The sequence below is a fragment of the Aythya ferina genome (genome assembly GCF_964211825.1).
Source record: "Aythya ferina genome assembly, chromosome: 1".
NCBI classification, from domain to species: Eukaryota; Metazoa; Chordata; class Aves; order Anseriformes; family Anatidae; genus Aythya; species Aythya ferina.
The window spans coordinates 148954439-148974586 of record NC_140296.1 but is presented as its reverse complement, the minus strand read 5'-3'; the positions used below and the strand labels follow the sequence as shown (position 1 = coordinate 148974586).

The following is a 20148-nucleotide window of genomic DNA, read 5'->3' as shown; positions in this document are numbered from 1 at the left end:
CAGTAATTTGTTTCTGTGGCTAAGAATAAAAAACCGATCAGAGGGAATATTACAAGGGCAGAGCCCAGCACCCGCTACCAGCTCCCTTTGCTTCACAGCGGGTGCAGCCAGCTCCAGCTGAGCGTTTAGGTTAAAAAGCCATGAAACCATTCCCATCTCTGAGCTCAAGCACACGCATCTACGCCACGCTGGACTGAAGTCTGAGTATGGGAAGGGTGGGGAAGGAGAAGGCGGTCAAATTCTCTGCTCGCAGAGCAAATGACCCAAAGCAGCAGGGACTTGGGCTCCATTTGTGGGGCGAGAGCTCGCCCTAGCGGCTCCCGGGCAGCGTTTCCATTCAGTAGGGTGTTTCTCCTACTTTTAAGAGATGTTTTACCATCATGTTTTCCACGGCTTTCTCTTAAAGATGTATGAATTGCTTACATTTGGCCCTTGCTTCTACAAGGGCCAAAGAACTGAGAATTATTTGTCAAAACAAATCAGCAGAGCACATTGCCTTTATATTCCCATCCCCATTACGAGATAGTAAGGCTGGAAAGAGCTGTCTCTCGGGTATGTTTTTTAAACTATTCTTCACATATATGGGTGTGTTTACACATATCTTTAAAATTAATATTTTTCTAGCTCTTTCTGATAGGAAAAAGTTTTTTTTTTTTTTTTTTTTTTTTTTTTTTTTTTTTTTTTTTCTGTTAGACAAATTACTGCCTCCTTGCAAATACGTCATGACTTTTTTTTTTTTTTCTCTTGTGTCCCAGAAATGGGGAAGATTAATAGACAACCTTTCAGCAACATTTGTTTGTGTCAGGAAAAAAAAATGCATTCCTCCATTCATAGACAGCACAAGTAAACTGCCATAGCCAGAGAACTCGGCCTGTTGAATACACAGAAATGAGTGCCAGGATCTTGGTGAACAGCTGGAGGCACAATTTATTATCTCGTTTTTTAACTCAATTTATTATCTCATTTTATTATTATCTCATTTCTTGTATGTTAGGCCAAACTTGGAAAAAGAATGTTAATTTTAAAAAAAATCAATCTTTGTACTTTGTCAGAGTTACATAAAATATTTTCTTTCATAAATCATTCTGTGAAATCCATGTCCATAGGAATATAAAACCTGCATACCAATCGTATGGCCAAATATATTTAAGAAGAAAGGAAGCTCTTTATATTGAGACTGTGAAGTGTATTTTAAGGATGAGACCACAACTTTCTCCATAATTAACTTTGAATGATGATAGTCTACAGTGACCAGGTGGGTCTGAGCCAAGCTGGGAAGTCACACCAGCCAAGCTGGGGTACCTGGAGCATAGACCACAGAAGGACAAAAGAACAGGTCTGAACTTAAATGCAGCTCAGGAGGGAAGGCAGGGGGAGGCTTCCCACAGCTGTTTTCACAGAAGCCTGATGGAGGTTATGCTGCTGTACTGCATCAGAGCATAGCTTGGCTGGCACCTAAAGCCCACCGGGGTGGGAAGGAAAGGCTGTGTGGAGGAGGGTGGTTTGAAGCTGCTTGTGTGCTCAGCTCTAAGATGGTGTTCCCTGTCTTTGGGGTAGTAGGTAGAGGGATATCCTGGCTTTTGGATGTTCTAGCTGTGCAAACAAACGTGAAATCTCTCTTGCTGCCCTTACAGCGTGAGTTTAGGAAGCTCCAGTAGCCTCTTGCAGTTTCATCACTGTAGAAATGTCAGATAGCATGAGCAGCTTGGTAAGTGGGCTACAGGATAACATGATGAGGAAGAAATGAACTATTGACCAACTGGCTTGGGTCTCTGTTTCACCTCTTGGTGTATGAGGATTTTATCCACAGCTATCCTTTGCTATCCTTTTATGCATTAGGAGATTTCTTCAGGCTTTGTTAATTGTTTGTGTTTCATGTTGCGTCAAGGCTGTTGAAAATTGTTTCCTTGCCAGTGTCTGAGTCCTTCTGCAGATCTGATCTGGGGTTGTCTTTCTACAAAATAATCTGCATAAAATAGGGTGGGGTTAATAGCAGAAAGGGCACATCTAATAAGATAAATGGTGTTTGTGGGATGAGAGTATTACAGCAGGTGATGAGTTGGCTGTAGGCTATGATATCACCGAGACTATAACTGTGTATTATATAAAAATAATAAAAAAGTTTAATGGGGGTCATTCTTGTAATTCAATGCTTATTCAGTTCTATCTGAGGAAGACTTCTTAGAAACTACTTTGAAATTTAGCAAGTTGTCAGGCAGTCGTAACTTAGTATTTCTGAAAGCAAAATGATTTTAGAGTGTATGGGGACTACTAAGACAGAATACAAAGCTGTAGTTTTTCTTTGATTCAGAGGTAACTGCAATCTGATGCTGATGGATGCTACAATAAAGCCATTGTACTTCACTGATATTTACCCAGAGTTGTGATATTGATTTGGAAGTTTTAATATAAAGAAGACACTATATCCAGCAGATATCATTGTGAAAATACCTGGAGGAACAATTATGCAACAAAAGCAGGCAGTAATAAAGTTTAGGAAAGAAAAGAAGACATTAAACTGATGAGATGCTGTGTAAGATAAAATGCTCTTGAGCCTGAGTTAAGCTCATTAAAGCTAAGGTGTGAGAAAAAGTGAATCATCTGTGTTCTGCCAAAAGACTGGAGTAATCAAAAGAGATGAGGATGCTGAAATCTGTTGTGATAACTCTGTACAATGTGATTCAGAGGTTCTCTACCTACAGGACCTAGATGTTGTTGGAGGTGAATGCTTCTTGCTGTGAATTTCTATTAATAGCAATGCTAACTATAGTGTTGCTTTAAAGAAGCAGCAGAATGCAGTGGATAATGTGCTGAAATTAGCAGCCTTATGAAGGTAATGAACTCATTAAAGGTCATGGCAGTAGATTTTTGTGCCTGTCCTTAGATTTTTCTGACTAGCTTGTGTTTAAGAATGGCTTGTGTATAGGTTGCAGTGTGTTTTAGCATTCATCTTGGAGTGGAATTTCAGAGGGGCACATTGTTTGCATTTAGGCCTATTGCCAGACATGCAGACTTCCAAAGATGTCAGTGCTCAATAGGACACCTTGAATCAGCCGTTGAGTTCAATCTGGACCCAGCAGTTCCATATTATTATTATTGAGAGCTACTAAGCATTGAATGCTCCTGAAAACATTGCCCAGAGCGGTTAATTCATGGCCTGTTCCCACTGAAATAGAAGCAAAACTCTTACTGATTTCAGATGGGCATGATCAAGCCTCCAAGTTCTTATTTCATATTTTTGTTGCTCAGATATGATTATTGTAATGACAGAGGTGCATCATGGCTTAAAGTGCTGTTCTGTATGTTTTGAATATGATACTGAATTTCCCTGATTTCAGAAATGCACAAAAAGTTTTTCATCTCTTCCAATTTTTGACTGATCTACAGGAGATACTTTCAGTTATTTGCAGAGAATGGTTTTATATGAGAAAATCTTTGCTTGAACAGACCAGAAAGTAAGAGCAGAGGTCCTCTGGGTGGAGTGAACTGTCGTTGATTTAAAGGATTGCTGGCAGTCTTGTCAAAAATGTTTGTAGTCTCTAATTCAAGCAGGGTGTGCACCCTGAGCTTGCCAGATGGCGCAGTGGCACAATATATGGTTGTAAAGCCATATTTGTTATGTGTCCAGTTCTTATTGAAGTTTCCAGAATAAATAGCTTGATTTTCTGTACGATGCTCTTACCTTATCGTGTTTGATCAGAAGTGTTTGGGAATCGTACTGCTTGCCCCATGGCTGCAGAATGACCTGCCAGTGCTTGCCATCGCTGATGGCATTGGTGGTGAGCTTTTGGGAGACTGTTGCCATTAACCTACCACTTGTGCAATGAGGTCTACAACACGTGGTTCAGTTCCTTCAGATACTGAGATTTCTTGGCTGGGTATCTGCTGCCGAGTATATCAGAACAAAGGCAAATGCGTATTGAATTGCATAGTGGAAAACACACAGAAGACAAAATTCTGTAAATTAACTGTCTATTTACTCTTTGTGAAATGAAATAGTTGAAGTCCTTTTTCCAATAAAAATGATTATAGGGCTGAGAAAGCTACTCAGATTGCAGATTGAAGCTGTACCGATTTTATCTGTAAGTTCACTGTAATTTCAGCAGCAGAGCGCCTGCAAATTCATGTTGCTTAGTAATGTTGTGGACAAAGTTACAAAGAAGTAGTATTTTTAAATTTATACATACTTTCATTGACTTCTGTGTTTGAATGCCATTCGCTACTTGGGTATCATCATTTTAGCATTATGCCCATGCAAGACAGTATCTGCATCCTATGTTTCTCAAACTAGTGCCTGTGAAGGTCTAGCTAAGTGAATAGTTTTGGGTAAAGAGCAGCCTAAAGCTGAGTCAAGGATATCTGTAAGTCACCACAGGTTCTAGATGTGGTGTAGCTAGTTACACCAGCTCGTTACAAGTTACTGTATAACTGTGGTGCATTGTCATGTAGTCAATCTCGTGGAGAGGATGCACAGAAGAAAGGAGAGCCATGCAGAGGCAGACATCTGGCAGATAATCTAATTTATGAAACATTAAGAATACGAAACATCTGTCTTTACCTCGTTTAATATTTACTTATTCTTCTGATTATAGGAGGTAATTCTTCTGATTATAGGAGGTAATATCAAACCTATCTGTCAACAGAAAGCTATAATAGAAGTGAACAGGAGACACTCATTCCACCTGCATACTTTCAGATCTAGGCCCAAAAGACTGGGGAAAATAAAATGTCTTTCAACCAGTGAATTTTTTTTCAATTTTTTTCAAGTCTTGTAAATGTGACGCTGCAGGGCTGAGTCCTTGAGAGCCTACAGGAGGCTGGTAAAATCTCCAGAAATAAAAGAAAGGAGCTTGCTTAAAAGAGGTGACTGTTTTTTGGAGGAAGATGAATTAAAAGACCCACTTGTGCCAGATTTTCTAAGTTGCTCCCTACAAATATAGGCTAAATGGAAGATTTGTCTGCTACATCTCAGAAAGAGGTATTGATGGATTAACGAATTCTCAGCAGTTAGTCTCATCTTTCTGAGATGGAGAGAGTCAGATCTGTTCGATTCAATTCTCTGAAGGTCTTCACAGGGTGCAGAACAGATGTGATGGTTCTTCTGTGGTCTTCAGTGAGTGTGCATCATGCTTATGGAATCAGAATATCCCGAGTTGGAAGGGACCCATAAGGATCATCAAGTCCAACGCCTGGCACTGCACAGATCTACCCAAAATTTTAGACCATGCTTGCTGCTAAAGGTTACAATTCAAACACAGAAGAAAAACCTTTTTAATTGGTACAGGCATACTTTTCATTTGTGGCAACATAAGATTTTATGCCAAAATGTATGGAATTTTAAACTAATTTAATTGCAGTGGAAGTTCTGTTTTACACCACGTCTTCAAAGCAATATGCTGTCATTATCTGTTAATGGATTTGATTATATATGTAGGGGAAAAAGTAGTAGGCCATGCTTAAGGAGAACTTCACTGTTACATCAGTCTGAAAGCCACAGTAAGAAGAATGCAGCTATAATGCCTTTTCTATCAATGCAATCTTCTGGAGTCTTTAGTGTATAGGTTATATGAGTAGAAGCACTGAGCTGATTTTTTTTTTTTTTTATAACTTTTATCTGTAACTCTGTGGAAGATGCAATTAAATTAGAATAAAGTTAAGACAAAAGTTTTCTACGTAAAAGATATTGCAAACTCATTTTCATTTGGAAAGAACCAAATCTAGTTATTATAATCAAATATAATATATATTATAAGGAATAGAGAAGAGCCAAAAGTATGACAGATGTGTTCTTGTTTGCATTTGTGCTAAGGCAATGAAAAAGCTACGTAAGTGCAGCAAAACAGCGTGGATGCTTCCTTTGGTATGAGTTTGTTTTGCTTTGTTCTATTAGCATAGAACATTTTGTTCTATTAGAACATCCTAATAGAACAAAATAATCTCACAGTGGGGTAAACTGAAATAAAACATTTGTAAACCAACGTAACTTTTATACCTCTTTGTTTAGTTTTCAGGTGCTATAATTAAGTTGAACAGGTGCAATTTTTCAAAGTAAATGAGGCCTGAGATCGTGCACTGTTCTCTAACAGGGTAAGTTAAAATGTGTCAAGTATAACTTACGCTTCCTTTAAAGCCCCGTTATTCTAATCTAGTGGTATAAAATTAATTGACTTTTTTTTTTTTTTTCTTGCATAACTCTTCCTCTTTATTTTTTGACTGTTTAAATGTCATTTAAGCTAACAACATAAAAAATATACTTTTCTTCCTGATTAGTTAGTATTAGAACTTGAGAATAATCATACTGTTCAGGCAAGTTGTTGTGTAATCTAAAATTTAGGGTTTTTATCAATGCAAGAGCAATGGATGCTGGAGGTGGCTGCTGGAACTGAGGAAAAATTGCTAAAGATCTATGATAGTTTTCCAAAGCCTGCGGCAAATACTTCTAAACACTTGATATCATGCATATGCATCATACCTCTATTTCTTTTAGTACGTATACCTTCAAAACAGACATAAACCTACTAGTGTGCTGTTGCTGGGCTAATTAGTTTTATGGAGAAGGAATGTATATAAACCCATGGGCTGATATAGGTCAGTACTACTTCTGTTACAAAACCAGTTAGATAGTTGATGGTGTGGGTGTTGGGGCTGTATCAGTCTGTACAGCACACGTTAGCAGGACTTGGAGAGGAGGAAATGATTCACCTATGTGGCCTGGTTGCAGGACTGAGGCATCTGACTGAATTTGTGGTTAATTATGCTTAAAACATGGTTAGTTCTCTATGTTTTGCTTTCTTCCAATCTTGAAAAAAACAGTGGAGATTGAAACATTCACCAGTCCTTTTTTATATGAATTAAAGCTAAGAGGCAAAATAATAGGACTGCATGTTTGAAGACAAATCCAATGGGTCTGGCATTAGAAAGCAAAGTGTCTAACTTCAAGGAAGTATCTGTGAAGACATTACACTTTTACAATACATCTCTGATGTATCCAGTTGGAAGCTGTACTGTATTTACATTTGTTTCTTCATGCTGTCTCTTGACTTCAAGATACCTGTTGTTTAAAAGAAGGTTAAAAACACCTGTTCTTAAAGGACTTCTTTTGAATTACAGGCTCTTCCTCTTGTAACAGGATGATAGCCTTAAAAAGCTCTATTTTCACTTGGTTTTGATTTTTACAAAGTTTCAGTGTGTGGACCTGAAAGCTGTTAACAGCAGGCTTTTTTCTTCATTTCCTAATTTCAAAGAGAGATTGTTTATAGCAAAAGTATAAATTGTTAACTAAATTATTCTGGTTTAGAACAGGGACTTAAAATGTGAAGCTGTGGCCTATGTACTGCAGATGGCTCCCCTGGAAAGTCTACTGGGTGTCGCTGAAGAACTGCAGTTTGCATGTGCTCAGCATGGATTTGTCTAAAACTCCCGGGGGATTCTACGGTGCGAAGTGTGCTGCAGCCTCAGCAAGCCTGCTGGGCTATGTTAGGACATTCACACAAAGCTTGTATTCATCTTACGTCTTGATGTAACTTTGTTTGATCAGTTAAGTGTATTCAGGCAAACAAGCTGCACATTAAAATAATCCTCTTTTAGAGCTGAGATTTCCTTGTACTTATGCTTGGGGGGAGGGAGACAGAAAGTCTCTACTAACACAGTGGTTATTTTTAATTATTAAATTGTCTTGGCTTGAGATTTTTCGAGATGAAGGATATTTCCCTTCCTGTTTGTAAGCAACTTACACTTTGCCTGGCAAGTTTAATCTCTTACTTGGAGGTCAAGGACAGCTGGCAGCGTTTTCAAGTCATCTCAAGAACAGCAAAAAGTCAGGGCTATATATAAAGTGCTAAGTAATAAAAGAAATGTAATTAAATGATCTCCTTGCTTAAATTGTCTATAAGTGAAATAGTGTTTAATGATACTTAAAGAATTCTGAAACCTTATTCAAGCTTCATTAGGCTCTCTAATGGCTGGCAGCTGCTCATCATTTTTCCCCCAAGCTTGTCAGTGTTATCTCTGGGTGGGTGGGTGAGTGAGAGTGACCTGATTCCCCAGGTGGGGGAAATCTGCCAGCTGATGGGCTACAGCCTCTTGTTTTCCACCTGCTCATAAACTCACTGAGAATTAGATCATGGGATGTTTACTGAGCCCTGGTCAAGTATAATGGAAATAGACAGGCCAGATTTGTCTCATGACATGATATAACATCATGCTGTTAATCGAGTCAGGCATGTACAGGGGGATTTTCTAGTGGCAGGGAGCCAAGACCGCAACCACTATGAGGCTGCCTCTTTCTGCTGCCCTGAGATGAGGCATGCCTTGGGAAATGACTTTCCCAGCTCCTATGCTGTTACCGCGACTCCTTGCTGGTTGCCTTTTAAGAGAGAAAGGGCAGTGTCAACTTTAACTTTTTAACTTTTAGTGGAGGACACTCTGGCCTGTGTTTTCTTGTCTGTGTAGTCCAGAAATACTCTTTACCCGCTGAACTATTCCAATTCATATAATGTAGAAAAGCCTGAGCTACCTTTCCAGTATTTCTGCCAGGACTAGAAACAGTTTGGTGTATCAGCACCAAGTTGTGTTCAGGCTGTTTCGCTCTGCCCAGAGGCAGATATTTTGAATTATTAGCTAGGAGCAGAATAAATTAGCCCATGGGAACTCCAGGCTGCTGCTGCTGGAAGATTAGTTTTCAGATGACTTGGAAGCAGTCCATGCACTAGAGAGTAGGGCAACCAATTTTTTTGCTAGATATATGTGGGACGTGCTTCCTGTGGAATGTCACTTGACTACAGTGTGCTCCCTGGCATTATTACGTGACAGCCAGAGGCATTATGTGCAGCAGGAACACATCCCTTCTCCAATTCCTGCTAGAGAGGGAAAAATGCCTGGATTAAGCCGTGACCTGGTGCAAATGTTTTAATTTGATAGCTTTTCTGTGGCTGCCACGTTGGGGATAAGTTGTCAAGCCTGTGCTCAAAGTGGGGGTAGAAAATCCAGTGTCTTAGTGTCAGGCAAGATGAAACCACACTCTGACTCTTACGGGAGCATAGGTGTGACGCCTGGATTGCAGGGCTGCCCTGGCTGAGACAAGGTTTTTTATAAACATAAGCAGATACTTGACATATTTCTAAAGCAAAATTGAATTAGATGTAGTTTTGTGGGCTAGAGCAAAGTCTTGGTTTAGTTCTGAAGAATTTTACAGGTGTTTAAACTAGCCTGCGGGAGTGATTGAGTGCAGTTCCAGACAGATGCCTAATAAAGGACCTGTCTTTCTTCCAGGCAGTTTCTCTGTCTCTACTGTATTTTTTTTTTTTTCTTTTTTGGATTTTGTGTCCACTGTGAATTTAGGTAGACTTCACAGCTGCACTTGAGACACAGCTGAGGTCAAATGGCAGGAAATCAACAGAAAAAACACGCTATTTTGAGATCTGGTACAAAATAATTCAAGGCTGCTTATTTATTTATTTTTTTTTAACTTTGCAGAGTCAGACTTTCTTTTGGACCAGATGCTGGATAAGTGCTTGCCCGTCACATAACAGGAAGCATGTACTGTACTGGATGGCATATGCAAAGCAGAATGATGGGCTTCTAGCTCCACTGGCAAGCGTGCTCCAAAGTAGATATATATTTCATGTAAAAAGAAAGCTTTTTTTTTGGTCATTGATATTTGACCTTCTTAATACAACATCAGGCTGCAAAGATTTATTTATTTTATTATTTTTTTTTCCCAAGGCTATGCCCACACAGATTTTCTGTGCCATTTTGAGTTCTATTAAAACATTTAGGCCTTTGGCAAGTTTTATGATGTCTGATGTAATGGCTGAAACATTACACTGGAATTCAGATGGCAAGGTGCCTGGATGGTAAAATTGTGCCACTTAAATTACCAGGAAGTCTCATAACTTGTTTGGCTTAAACCTTTCCTTTTGCAGGGAGGGAGGACTGACAAAATCTCACCAGGTGCAGCCAAGCAGGATTTTCTTTAGCTTGGTTTGATACCAAAGTTTGTGAGAAACAGTACAGAGACTTCAGTTTCTGATTTCCATTGCCTCCTTTTTCTGCTCTTGTTTAGCCATCTATTCTTATGCATATAGTATGTGTCTATATTCTTGTTTTCTTAACTGGTTTTATAACTTATTTCATCCAGTGTTAGTATTACTGCAGTGGTATTGAAAGTACCAAATAAATAGCTCAGAAGAAAAAGCTTCTTCCTACAAATTCTTCCTATAAATAATTGAAGAGGAATGGTGCTCACATTATTTTTTTTAATACCAATACAAGAAGTGAAAAATGCATAAGAACTTAATGTCTGTGCTTATCAAGAGAGATGTTTAATGGAATATTGAGGGGTTGTGTGCATAGATGTACACTTATGCATAAAAATCTGGCATGTTTGTTTTATGTATTGATTATATTTCTAGACTGCTGCAAAACAAATAACAATGGGACTTTGTACAAATTATTATTGGATCCAATAATTATCTTTCATATTGTTTTCCGTAATTACTAGTTCAAACAAGATCTACACAGATCTAAGTATTAAGTCTCCTTATGCTGAAATACTAAAAGAATATTCATGGCATAGATGGCTAATTTATGAGTTAAGAGAAATTAAACTTTCATGCTACTTCTCCCTGAAGCTCTTCCGATTTGAAACAGCAAAGCAAGGATAAAAGTTCATAAAAGTGAATTGCATGGGAAGGAGGGAGGTCCTGAAGAGTAGGCTAAGGGTGGTGGTGGAGAAAAATATTAGTTTAATAATATCATAATGTACTGCAGTGATGCTGCCCGGAGTAGCTCAAGTGCTTTCCTGAATCAAGATTTGGATTTGAGGACTATTGCAAAATGCAAAGCTAGGGGAAGGGAAGGGTAAGTTTCCATATGGAAATGTTTGTTGAGGGGACAGGAACTGGCTGGCTAAAGGGACCCTAACAGGATACAGTTTCAAAGAGGACTGGTATCAATACTGGCTGAAAACTGCTGTCAGCATCTGATGGGTCTGCAGTCCTCAAAGCAAAATTATCTAATGAACTTATTTAGGAAGACTTATGTAAGCAAGCAATATATTAAAGATTAAGACAATAACATTCCTCAGAATCTTTTGAGCAGTGAGAGACTTCTGATTCTTCCAAAAGAGACTGGGCAAAACCTATACAGAATCCATCTATTAGCCCAAGGTCATTCACCTCTGTAATAAAACACTGCCTGATATGATCTGTCAGATGGTTTTATTGCTTATGAAGCTGTTCTGTTTGGAATATTGTACTGCAGAAGCGTAAGAAGACATCAGCTTCCCTAGCACTGCATTTTAATTTCAACTGATGGGACTTCAATGAATCTGATATTAGCACCATTTTAGGCTTAACTTGAAAGCTCTACTAGCTGATTAGAAATCCATCCTGCCATCACTTACATGCAGGAGTGTCTTTTGTTAGCCAGGCAGTTTCTGAGGTGTTGAGTGCTCTCAGTAATCACAGAAGTGAGCAGGAGCTGACAGTGCTGAGCAGCCTGCAGGGAGACTTGGATGTTTCCCCCATGTGAATAAAACTATGAAAAGCGAAGAAATTAGATAGTGGTGTAATTATAGCATGTGTTACAAATTAGATCTATATGTGAAACACTTAATGGGTTCTCAAAGGTGTTTTATGTATGCACATTTGGAGATCACATGGTATCTACACCCTGAACCTTCAACAACATTAAAAGAGTTGATGTTTGTGAACTGAGGGTAGTATGTAGCCTCTGATTATTCCTAGTCACAAAACTCAGTCAAGACTAAAAACATTCGGATCCTGAGCATTCTGTTTATATTTTAAGAAATTGTGTACATTATCCCCACTCAGACCCTGCTTAATCCCATGGGCCCCGAATAGCAGGATGACAGATATAAATCAGGGTTTGCAGTGTGCATTTAACACCACTGCATGCCTTTTTGTTTTTAGGTCCATGCTATCTCTTACTCAATCTATGCAGTAAGACAGCCCTCTGAGACTCTCCCTCAAAGACCAATTCCTTTGTGAAGCCCTTATAGTGATTTTTATTGCCAGTCATGCCTTTCAGTTTAATTTGTACCAGATAAGTGTTGTAGGTGTGGTCGGTTCTGAAAACCGGAGGGGAGGGAAGTCTGGTATCTACAGAACCCAGATAAAAAAAAAATGAGTTTCCATGTGTGCTTCTTCGTGCCAGTTTATGTTATCATATTTTCTAGCACTTGAGTTATTACTCAGAGACCAACAGACCAGGGAAAGGACAGAGTCATCTAAGGTTGAGTTGTTTAACAACTTATCTTAAAACACTTCTACATCATGTTTTAGTTCTGTCTCTAGTCTCACTGCTAACACTTAAGGATTACTTTAATTTGATTTGTGTGAATAACCCATTGGCCTCACAGGCCTTCACTCAGAAACAAACACCATGAAAGTTGCTCTAGGTAACAGAATTATATGAAGGAGACAACTTCTCTTTTTATTTGCATTGTATGCATCAAGCATATGCTAGTGTCACAGAAAGACACTGTTTGAAATGCAGAGAGGATGATCTTTGAATACTCAGGAACTCAAGCACACCTGCACCTTGTTACAGGTTAGTCCTGGCTGTTTGGGCAGCTGGCTGCAGTGAAAACAGGGTTTTCCACCACCAACAGTAGTGGATTTCATATTCTAGGCCCTGTCCCTTACATGTACGTAGAAGAAATAAAAGTACAGTTTTCTGTAAAAAAAAATCAAAGCCTTTAGGTTTCTTGGGGTGAGTGACACTTTGTGCTATAGAGCACTGTACTGTCTTTATGCAGAATTCGGTTACAGATAAGTCTTTTAACTGCAGTGCTGGTGTAAGGGAACATAAATACCAGGTTCTGTGTTATTTTTTAATTGCCTATGTCAGAAGAGCAAAACTTCCACTGACTGCTGGAAACAGCCTCTCTACTTGTTCTTTTTCAATTCAGAGCAGTTCTTGTAGCTCTTCCCTGAGAACAGCTCACCTACCAATGTAGTTATTATTCACAATAGTTATACTCTTGGTACTTGGAGACCAGTCTTTGTGTTCAGTAGAAGAACATTGTGCCTTTTTATTGATTTCAGTTGAGTTGCACCTGGGTATAATTTGTCCATACACTGGAATAAAAAAGCTGTCCAGTTCTAAAGCATTTTTCCTTTGTTGAAGGTGATTAATTAAAAGTTGGTGTGAAAAGAAAACCCATGATGCCATGAGTCCAGAATGACTTTCACTGAGACTCCTAATTTCATGGGTGACTTATTTTTTTTCCACTTGTACATGGAAAGGCTGTTGCTGAAGGGTAAATGTGAATCTCAATTTTCTCTGCCCCTGGGAGTTGTAGCAGAAGTTGTCTTCTACAAGTTTTTTTTTTTCTTACTAGAAAGATCAGAAAGCAAGTATGGTGATGAGAAATCCCAAAAGCTGTTTGTTCTCTTGTCTCTTCTAAACATTAACCATCTTCTAACCCCACCTTGTTCCCAAAATCTATCTTGAGGGATTTGTAAAAATGTGTGCTGGCATCACATGCTGTGGTAATTGAAATAACAGGAGCTCTAATGAAAGCTGCCTGGTCTCCACAGGTAACAAAGCTTAGGAAGTAATACTTTGGTTGAAATCCTTTAGAGTTGGGCAGGACTGCTGCTTTAGAGGTGCATGGGGAGGAATGGCTGAGTTACCTCCAGGCATGAGTCACAACAGCTTACGGGGATCCTTGTGGTATTAAAACAAGCAGTGTTTGATGCTCACAGTGTTGGAAAAATACAGCGAGCATTGCCTTGTCCTGGCATGGCCTGCGCTGAACAACAAAAGATAATTGTAGTTTGGTGAGCAATATGCAATAATATGCTCACCAAAACGGGAGATTGTCCGAGTTTGAGTTTGGTTTCCACATATATAGGTGGGGGTGTCTACATGGGTGAGTTCTCCCCAGTTTCAGCATCTGCATCAAGTGCTGGATGAAGGGAGAGGTGACGTTATGCACGGTGCTGCAGAAACGCAGCGGGGTCACCCTATGGAGCCAGCTTGAATCCAGCAAGGCCCCTTAACCTCCTGCTCCTCGGGGTGCACTTTTTGAAGGGTTTCTTCACACCACAGCCGAGCCGAGGGGCAGAGCTGTGCCAGCACCAGCCAGGCTGACCGCTGTGTGCCCACCGAGCGTGTGTAAGGCTCCCTGTGACACCCCCACAGCCCGTGCAGCCTCCAGCGAGCCTCACTAGGCGGCTCTCCCAGCCTTCCCACCCCACATCCCACCCGTGCGCCCGCACCCCGAGGCGGAGCCGCTTGCCGGGGGTGTGAGGGGGCGGCCGCCGAGCGGGGCTCGCTGGCGGTCTGCAGGGCCTCGGGGCGGAGCCCGAGGAAGTGACTTCAGGCGGCGGCAGGGCTCGGCTGGGCACGGCTCGGCTCGGCTCGGAGCATGGCAGCGGCGGCTCGGTCCCTGCTGGCGGCCCGGGCCCTGCCTGCGGTGGCGGTGGCGGCTGCGGGGGGGGCCGCTCCCTACTGCACCGTGGCCCCGCAGCAGCAGCGGCGGCCGCCGCCCGACATGCGGAGCTACCTGTGGTCGCGATACAGGGAGGCCAAGCGGGTCACCAAGGGTGAGAGGGGACGCGGGGGGACCCGCGGCTGGGAGAAGGGACCCCGGGGGGGTTTCCACGCGTGGGGTGCGGCGCCTCGCTGCTGGGGTTTTGGGGGTTTTCTTCGCCGTTTCACTCAGCGAGGAGAGAGCAGGTCCCCGTGAGGAGCCTGCTGGTGTCATCCAGCAATTTAGTTTCAATTTATTTTGCTTGGGCTTCCACTGAAAAGCCCTGAAACGCTTGAAGCTGGTACCGCTGCGTGTGGCTGTACAGGGGCACTGGTTCTGGAGGTGCTGATGCAGCGAGGAAGCCCGGCTCTCCAGCAGAAAGCAAAGGCTGTGTGGGGATGTGTGAGTTACATGGAAACTCACTGGGACCTAAAACCCACCGCTCCTGTGAGCAAAAGCGGCTGCTGCTTGGCAGCTGTCTGATAGGCCGTGGGAGCCACCATATGAAGGAGAAATGTTTTAGCTTGTTGCTTCTGCCCTTGTTCTGGTGGGGAAGAGCATTACCTTGCTTACATACTCGCTTGCATGCTGCCAGCAGGAAGAGGTAGGCTGTGCATCAGCAGCGTCGAGCAGCCGCGTCCGTCCTGTGCTGGCAGTGCTCATCTGGATGCTGCTTTAGCCTTGTGTGTTTTGCCCTTTTAAAAAAAAGGAAACAAGCGAACAAAAGTGTATTGTATCATAACACAACCCGACTAGCATGAGTCTTCATTGCACTGGGAGCAAACAACATTTGCAGACGTAAAAGAGGGGCAATGTTTCACAAGTGGGATAGGATGCGGTGTTACAGGTGTCAGGCAGATGCTGTAGACTTTGGATGGTGGAATAAGAGAAAGGAAGAGGAGAGAGAATGCCTTTTATTGTGAATCTTTTTTTCTTTTCCTGTTTTATTGAAATTAACTTTTTTCCAAACCACACCCAATAATACTTCAGAGCCGAGGTTAGAGCATAGGGTAATATTAGGAGAAAACGAGGCAGTCAGTGGGTGTGGGTTAGGGAAAGATGAGGCAAGAGCTTCTAGAATCATGCAGAATATTTTTTTACCTCCTAAATTCCCAAGTGGCTTCAAGTATCTGACATTTCGTTTTATTACGATGTTAAGATGATAAACCTGTCCTGGTTTTTGACCCAGGGTTTATAGCCACTGGGGATGTAGGCTGCCGGACAGAACATCAAATAGCTGCAACGTGTTTCTACTGTCCGTTTTCAGGCAGTTGCTAGTCCAGGTTTTTTATGTGAAATATCATTGCTTGAAACATGCCAACTCAACAGGCTCCACAGTTGACATTTGAAAAAAATATTTATAATAACTGTGGAGCAGAAACGGGTGTTGTAACATGGCTTTGGAAGTTCACTTAACTAAGACTGTGACTTCAAGCTAATTACGTGTTTCATGGCCCCTCTTATAGAATAAGAGTACTTGCTTTAATAGTAGCATGTCAAATTCCATTTGATTAATTTTGTTATCTCAACTGAGCATAACATTCATCTGCTGCATTATTGAAAGTGACTGGAGATGGTAGGAGGTAATGTTTTTGTTGAGGCATAGTTTGTTAAATCCCCCCAAATGATGGTTTATGAAATACAGAGCTTTTCATGTCAGCTAAAGCATGGCAAATTCCTGGGATCTTGTTCAGTGAAAGAGATGCTGGACTTTAAATGAAACTCAGAATTAAACCCTGTGAAATTGTCTGAAATAATCAGGTGTGTCTGAAAGTTGGATGGTTTCAGATTACCGATTTATTGGGCATCTGTGTAAGTTCCTTAGAGTATTGTATCTGCCTGTCAGCTGTGCAGTGATCTAAGGCACTGCTTTCGTAAAAGAAATGTTTTCCTTTCTGTGAATTGGCCTTAGTTTTAAAATGCAGCATTATTTTTCTGACAGATCGGGAGTATCTGCAGCTACCTGCCTTGTTGAGATGGTTTCCTCCCATGATGGAGCACATAGTGTGTCTGTCCTCAGAGCAGCAGGTGTTGAAATAAGCTCAAGTACCTCCTTCTAGACGTATACATAGAAAGTAACTAAATGAGACATGTCCCCCTTTAAAATTGCCTTTCCAAGAAGAGATTTATGATGAGAGTGTCCTTTTTTTTTCCATTAGTAACAAAGGCTGGATTATAAAGATAGTATTCAGGAAGGAAAGGAAGAAGAACTTACTCATAGTTTATCCTTCAGCCTCCTGAAGTTGCTCTTCCAAGTTGTCTAAACAAGAAATAAAAACTGCCTTAATACTGACGTTGGTGTTGGTCCTGCAGTTATGCCTGTATGTAAATAGTTTGAGTTTCTCAGTATCCTTTTGATACTCCAAAGATAAGTAATAAAAATGTATTAATGGAGTTAACAAAAATTACATGTATTGATTCTGGAATTCCTTGTGAAGCATGATGCTGAAATGAACCTGAATGTTCAAGAATGTATACTTCAAATAAAAACTGTGAGTCAATAGACTAATTAGGGACAGTGTTCTCAATAGCATCATATTGCTAAAGGTTAGCTGGCATATTAGCGTGAATCAGTTTGATAATTTCCATCTTCATTTAGCTATATTTAGAAATTGCTAATGTTTTTTACTTAAACTACAAGGTTGGTATAACTTTTTTTTTTTTGTCTCTCCTCTGTTCCCAGAGTTAGTTCCTTCAATTATGAGTAACATGCTGAACCCGGATGCTATTTTTTCAAACAATGAAATGAGCCTGTCAGACATTGAAATCTATGGCTTTGATTACGACTACACACTGGTCTTTTATTCTAAGCATCTGCACACGCTGATCTTCAACGCTGCTCGAGATCTTCTTATTAATGAGCATCGGGTAAGTAGAAGTATTGCAACTACAATAAACTTATGGATATAAAGGGTCACTCCTAGCTGAGGGAGACATAACTTGTCATGCCTCAGTCCTAGCTTGGCTCCTTTGTAACACATTATGAGCAACAGCTACATATGAATCCCAGAAGTCCTGGTTTATTCTCAGCTACAGTTTTGAGCAGGGGAGAAGCTGGCAACAGTTAGGGAACAGGGTTTATGTTTGTTTATTTATTTAATATAGTGGTGACAATAGGGATTTGTTTTTTTTTGTTGTTTTTTTTTTTTTTTTAAACCGGATTCTCAATTCTAGCAGTCACCCTAATGATATAAGAAGCTTGAAAGTTGTTTTTACTGTTTTATGCATTGCTGTAAGTTTAGTGATTAATTTTCATGTGGAATATTTTAGCCCGACTCTTATGAAGTCTGCGATTGTGCTGTGTGTCTGTGAGGTGCTCTGTATGATTCCAGCCGTTCAGCTGAGTTACCTAAAGGGGCAGAGCGTGCAGTGACACTGTAATCAGAGGCTGGATCCAAGAGAGATCCAAATAAGTGTTTAGCTCAGCAGTCCCCTAAGAGGGAGCATGGATTTGCTGCTTGGCTGAGCAGCATGTTTGTATTGGTGACCAGTCAACATCCAGGCAGCTTAGAGCTGGTGTGGGGATGGCAGAAGTTACTGCATGTCAGGAATCAAGGAGGGAGATAGGTGATTTTAAAGGTTGTGGGAAAAGCAGAAGGTTTGAAGGGAAAAAGACTGAAGAAAGTGAGAACTGGAGAAAACAGAGGTAATTTCAGTATAGGAAGTGCATGAAAATAAAATACATTAAAACATACAAGCAGTTTTTTTTAATTAAACTAATCCATATTTTATGTAACCTAAATGTGAATGTGTGGTGTTATTCTACTTTCATGTTTTAATCCAAAGGTTAGGAGCTATATATAAACATCTATAAATATATCTGGAAGAACAAACAAAGCTTCATGGGCTCTACAGGCATACACAACTTGATCCCCTAAAATTTTGGCATGCCTTGGTAGCAATTTCTGTAGAATGCATAAATGCGCTTTATAAAAGCTACTTGGTTCTTGCAGGAACCTTTAGAGTAGCAGTAGGAAGACAATAATTTAAACATGGCTCAGTCTTTAGCATTTGAATGAATACAGATAGTAAGACCTTTACAGTTCTTTCACTACATCGCAAGAGATTCTTACTGAATGAAGCTACAATTGCTTTCTGAGACAGCTTGCTGAAACATATCATCTCTTCAAGTTTGAGGAGCATCAGATTTTGTCAATTACCAATTTCTGGAGCTGGTTAGTAGTTTTCTTGATGTTAATGTTAGCAAAAACCTTCTAGATAGCAGTGTCCATTATGATAGTTATGGTCAGCCTGAAAGATGACCAATTTTGGTCATGGTAGTTTAAGGTAATTCATCAGAAATTGCAAAATACCTTGTAAGAAGCAAGGAATTTTTGAAGGGTGTCCAAGAGAAGAAACATCAATGTAATGCTAATCTCAGAGGTGGCAGCAGGTGTTGAAAGTAAACTCTTGCTCTTGGGTTTGTGTCTTTCCTAATATATGGGCCTTATGCCACCTTGTCTGGATTGCCGTATCAGTATATTTTGCCCTACCAAGAATGGTGGTGGGGGCTAAGCAAACAGTGCAAATTTTATCCTTATTTTGTTTGGCTTGGAAGGAAGCTTTGATTTATGTGCCAGGATAGGCTCAATCTTCTTCTCATATGTACTGGCATGCATGCAAAAAGACAGCTTACCATCAGAATAAATTAAAATAGGAAAATCATGTATGCAGGAATTTGAAAAAGTCAAAAATAATTTTTCCTGTTCATACCTGGTTTAGCCACCTTGAGCATGTGCAGTGCATTGTAGACTTGAATTGAACACCTTCTGGACCCTCCCCTGACCTTTTCCTATGTTCCCTGTCCAAATCTACACATCTTCCCAAACTGTCTTTAGGCTTGCAGTGCTGTTCTTTGTTCAAATCAGGAGCCTCACCCACGTTCTTTGGAACCAACAGTAGGGATGGCATTTGGCAGCAGGTCCATTTTATTTAAATACGGATGCCTGTACTTGGTACAAGCGTGATCTGCAGCAGCTGCAGAGCAAGTCCTTTTCAGCCTAGAAACAAACTTTGTGGAAAATTTAGGATTTCTTTATTTTACGAGTAGCTAGAGCCTCTATTGTGAGGCTGCCTAATATACCTACCCTCTCCCCCCAGGCTTGTAAGGTAGCCATGTACCTATGGAGTCTTGCAGAAAAGGGGGAAGATATGCCTGAGGTGCATCAAGTTCTAAGACTGATGCAGATAGTTAATCAAAGAAGTGGACTGGATGATCTTTCAGGGTCCCTTCCAATCCCTAATATTCTGTGATTCCGAGTCTCTGAGAATGGCACCTTTACTGGAGCAATTCCTCCGTCTCAGACTGTCCATTGCAGACATCCCCAAACCAAATTGAGGTGCGGGCAGGGGGAGAGGGCTGTGTTCAGCCCCCCCTGCTGACCGATGCAGGAATAAGTGCAGGCAGAGGCTTTGCAGGGTGGAAAAGCCAATTTAATACTGGGGTAATTGTGGCTGCCACCCCCAGCCTGTCCCCAGGTGAGGTCCTGCTCAGGTCTGGGGCCTGGCCTGTCAGCCTGCGTGGTCGCCGGACCCCGGTTCCTCCAGCTGGACCCTTCGCAGCCAGAGCATGTCCCCGATGTTGTCACCATCTGGGGACCGTGGCAGCCCGTGCCCATCCTGCCCCGCGTGCCATGAAAAGCTTC

General features: G+C 41.0%; 1 protein-coding gene across 3 annotated transcripts in view; it reads left to right on the top strand.

Annotated features, from left to right (window-relative positions):
* The first annotated feature begins 1390 nt into the window (after positions 1-1390).
* NT5DC3 (5'-nucleotidase domain containing 3) overlaps positions 1391-20148 on the top strand; it is a 40312-nt gene continuing 21554 nt past the window's right edge. Inside the window, exons 1-4 of one of the 3 annotated variants that reach the window (XM_084533129.1) lie at positions 1391-1413; positions 1635-1708; positions 6005-6087; positions 17187-17371. In XM_084533129.1, the coding sequence (XP_084389255.1) occupies positions 17204-17371 (168 nt within the window). In that variant the 5' untranslated portion in view covers positions 1391-1413; positions 1635-1708; positions 6005-6087; positions 17187-17203. Of the gene's footprint in view, positions 1557-1634; positions 1709-6004; positions 6088-14379; positions 14577-17186; positions 17372-20148 lie in introns of those variants that run through there. The other 2 variants (XM_084533128.1, XM_084533127.1) reach the window with 2 other exon arrangements.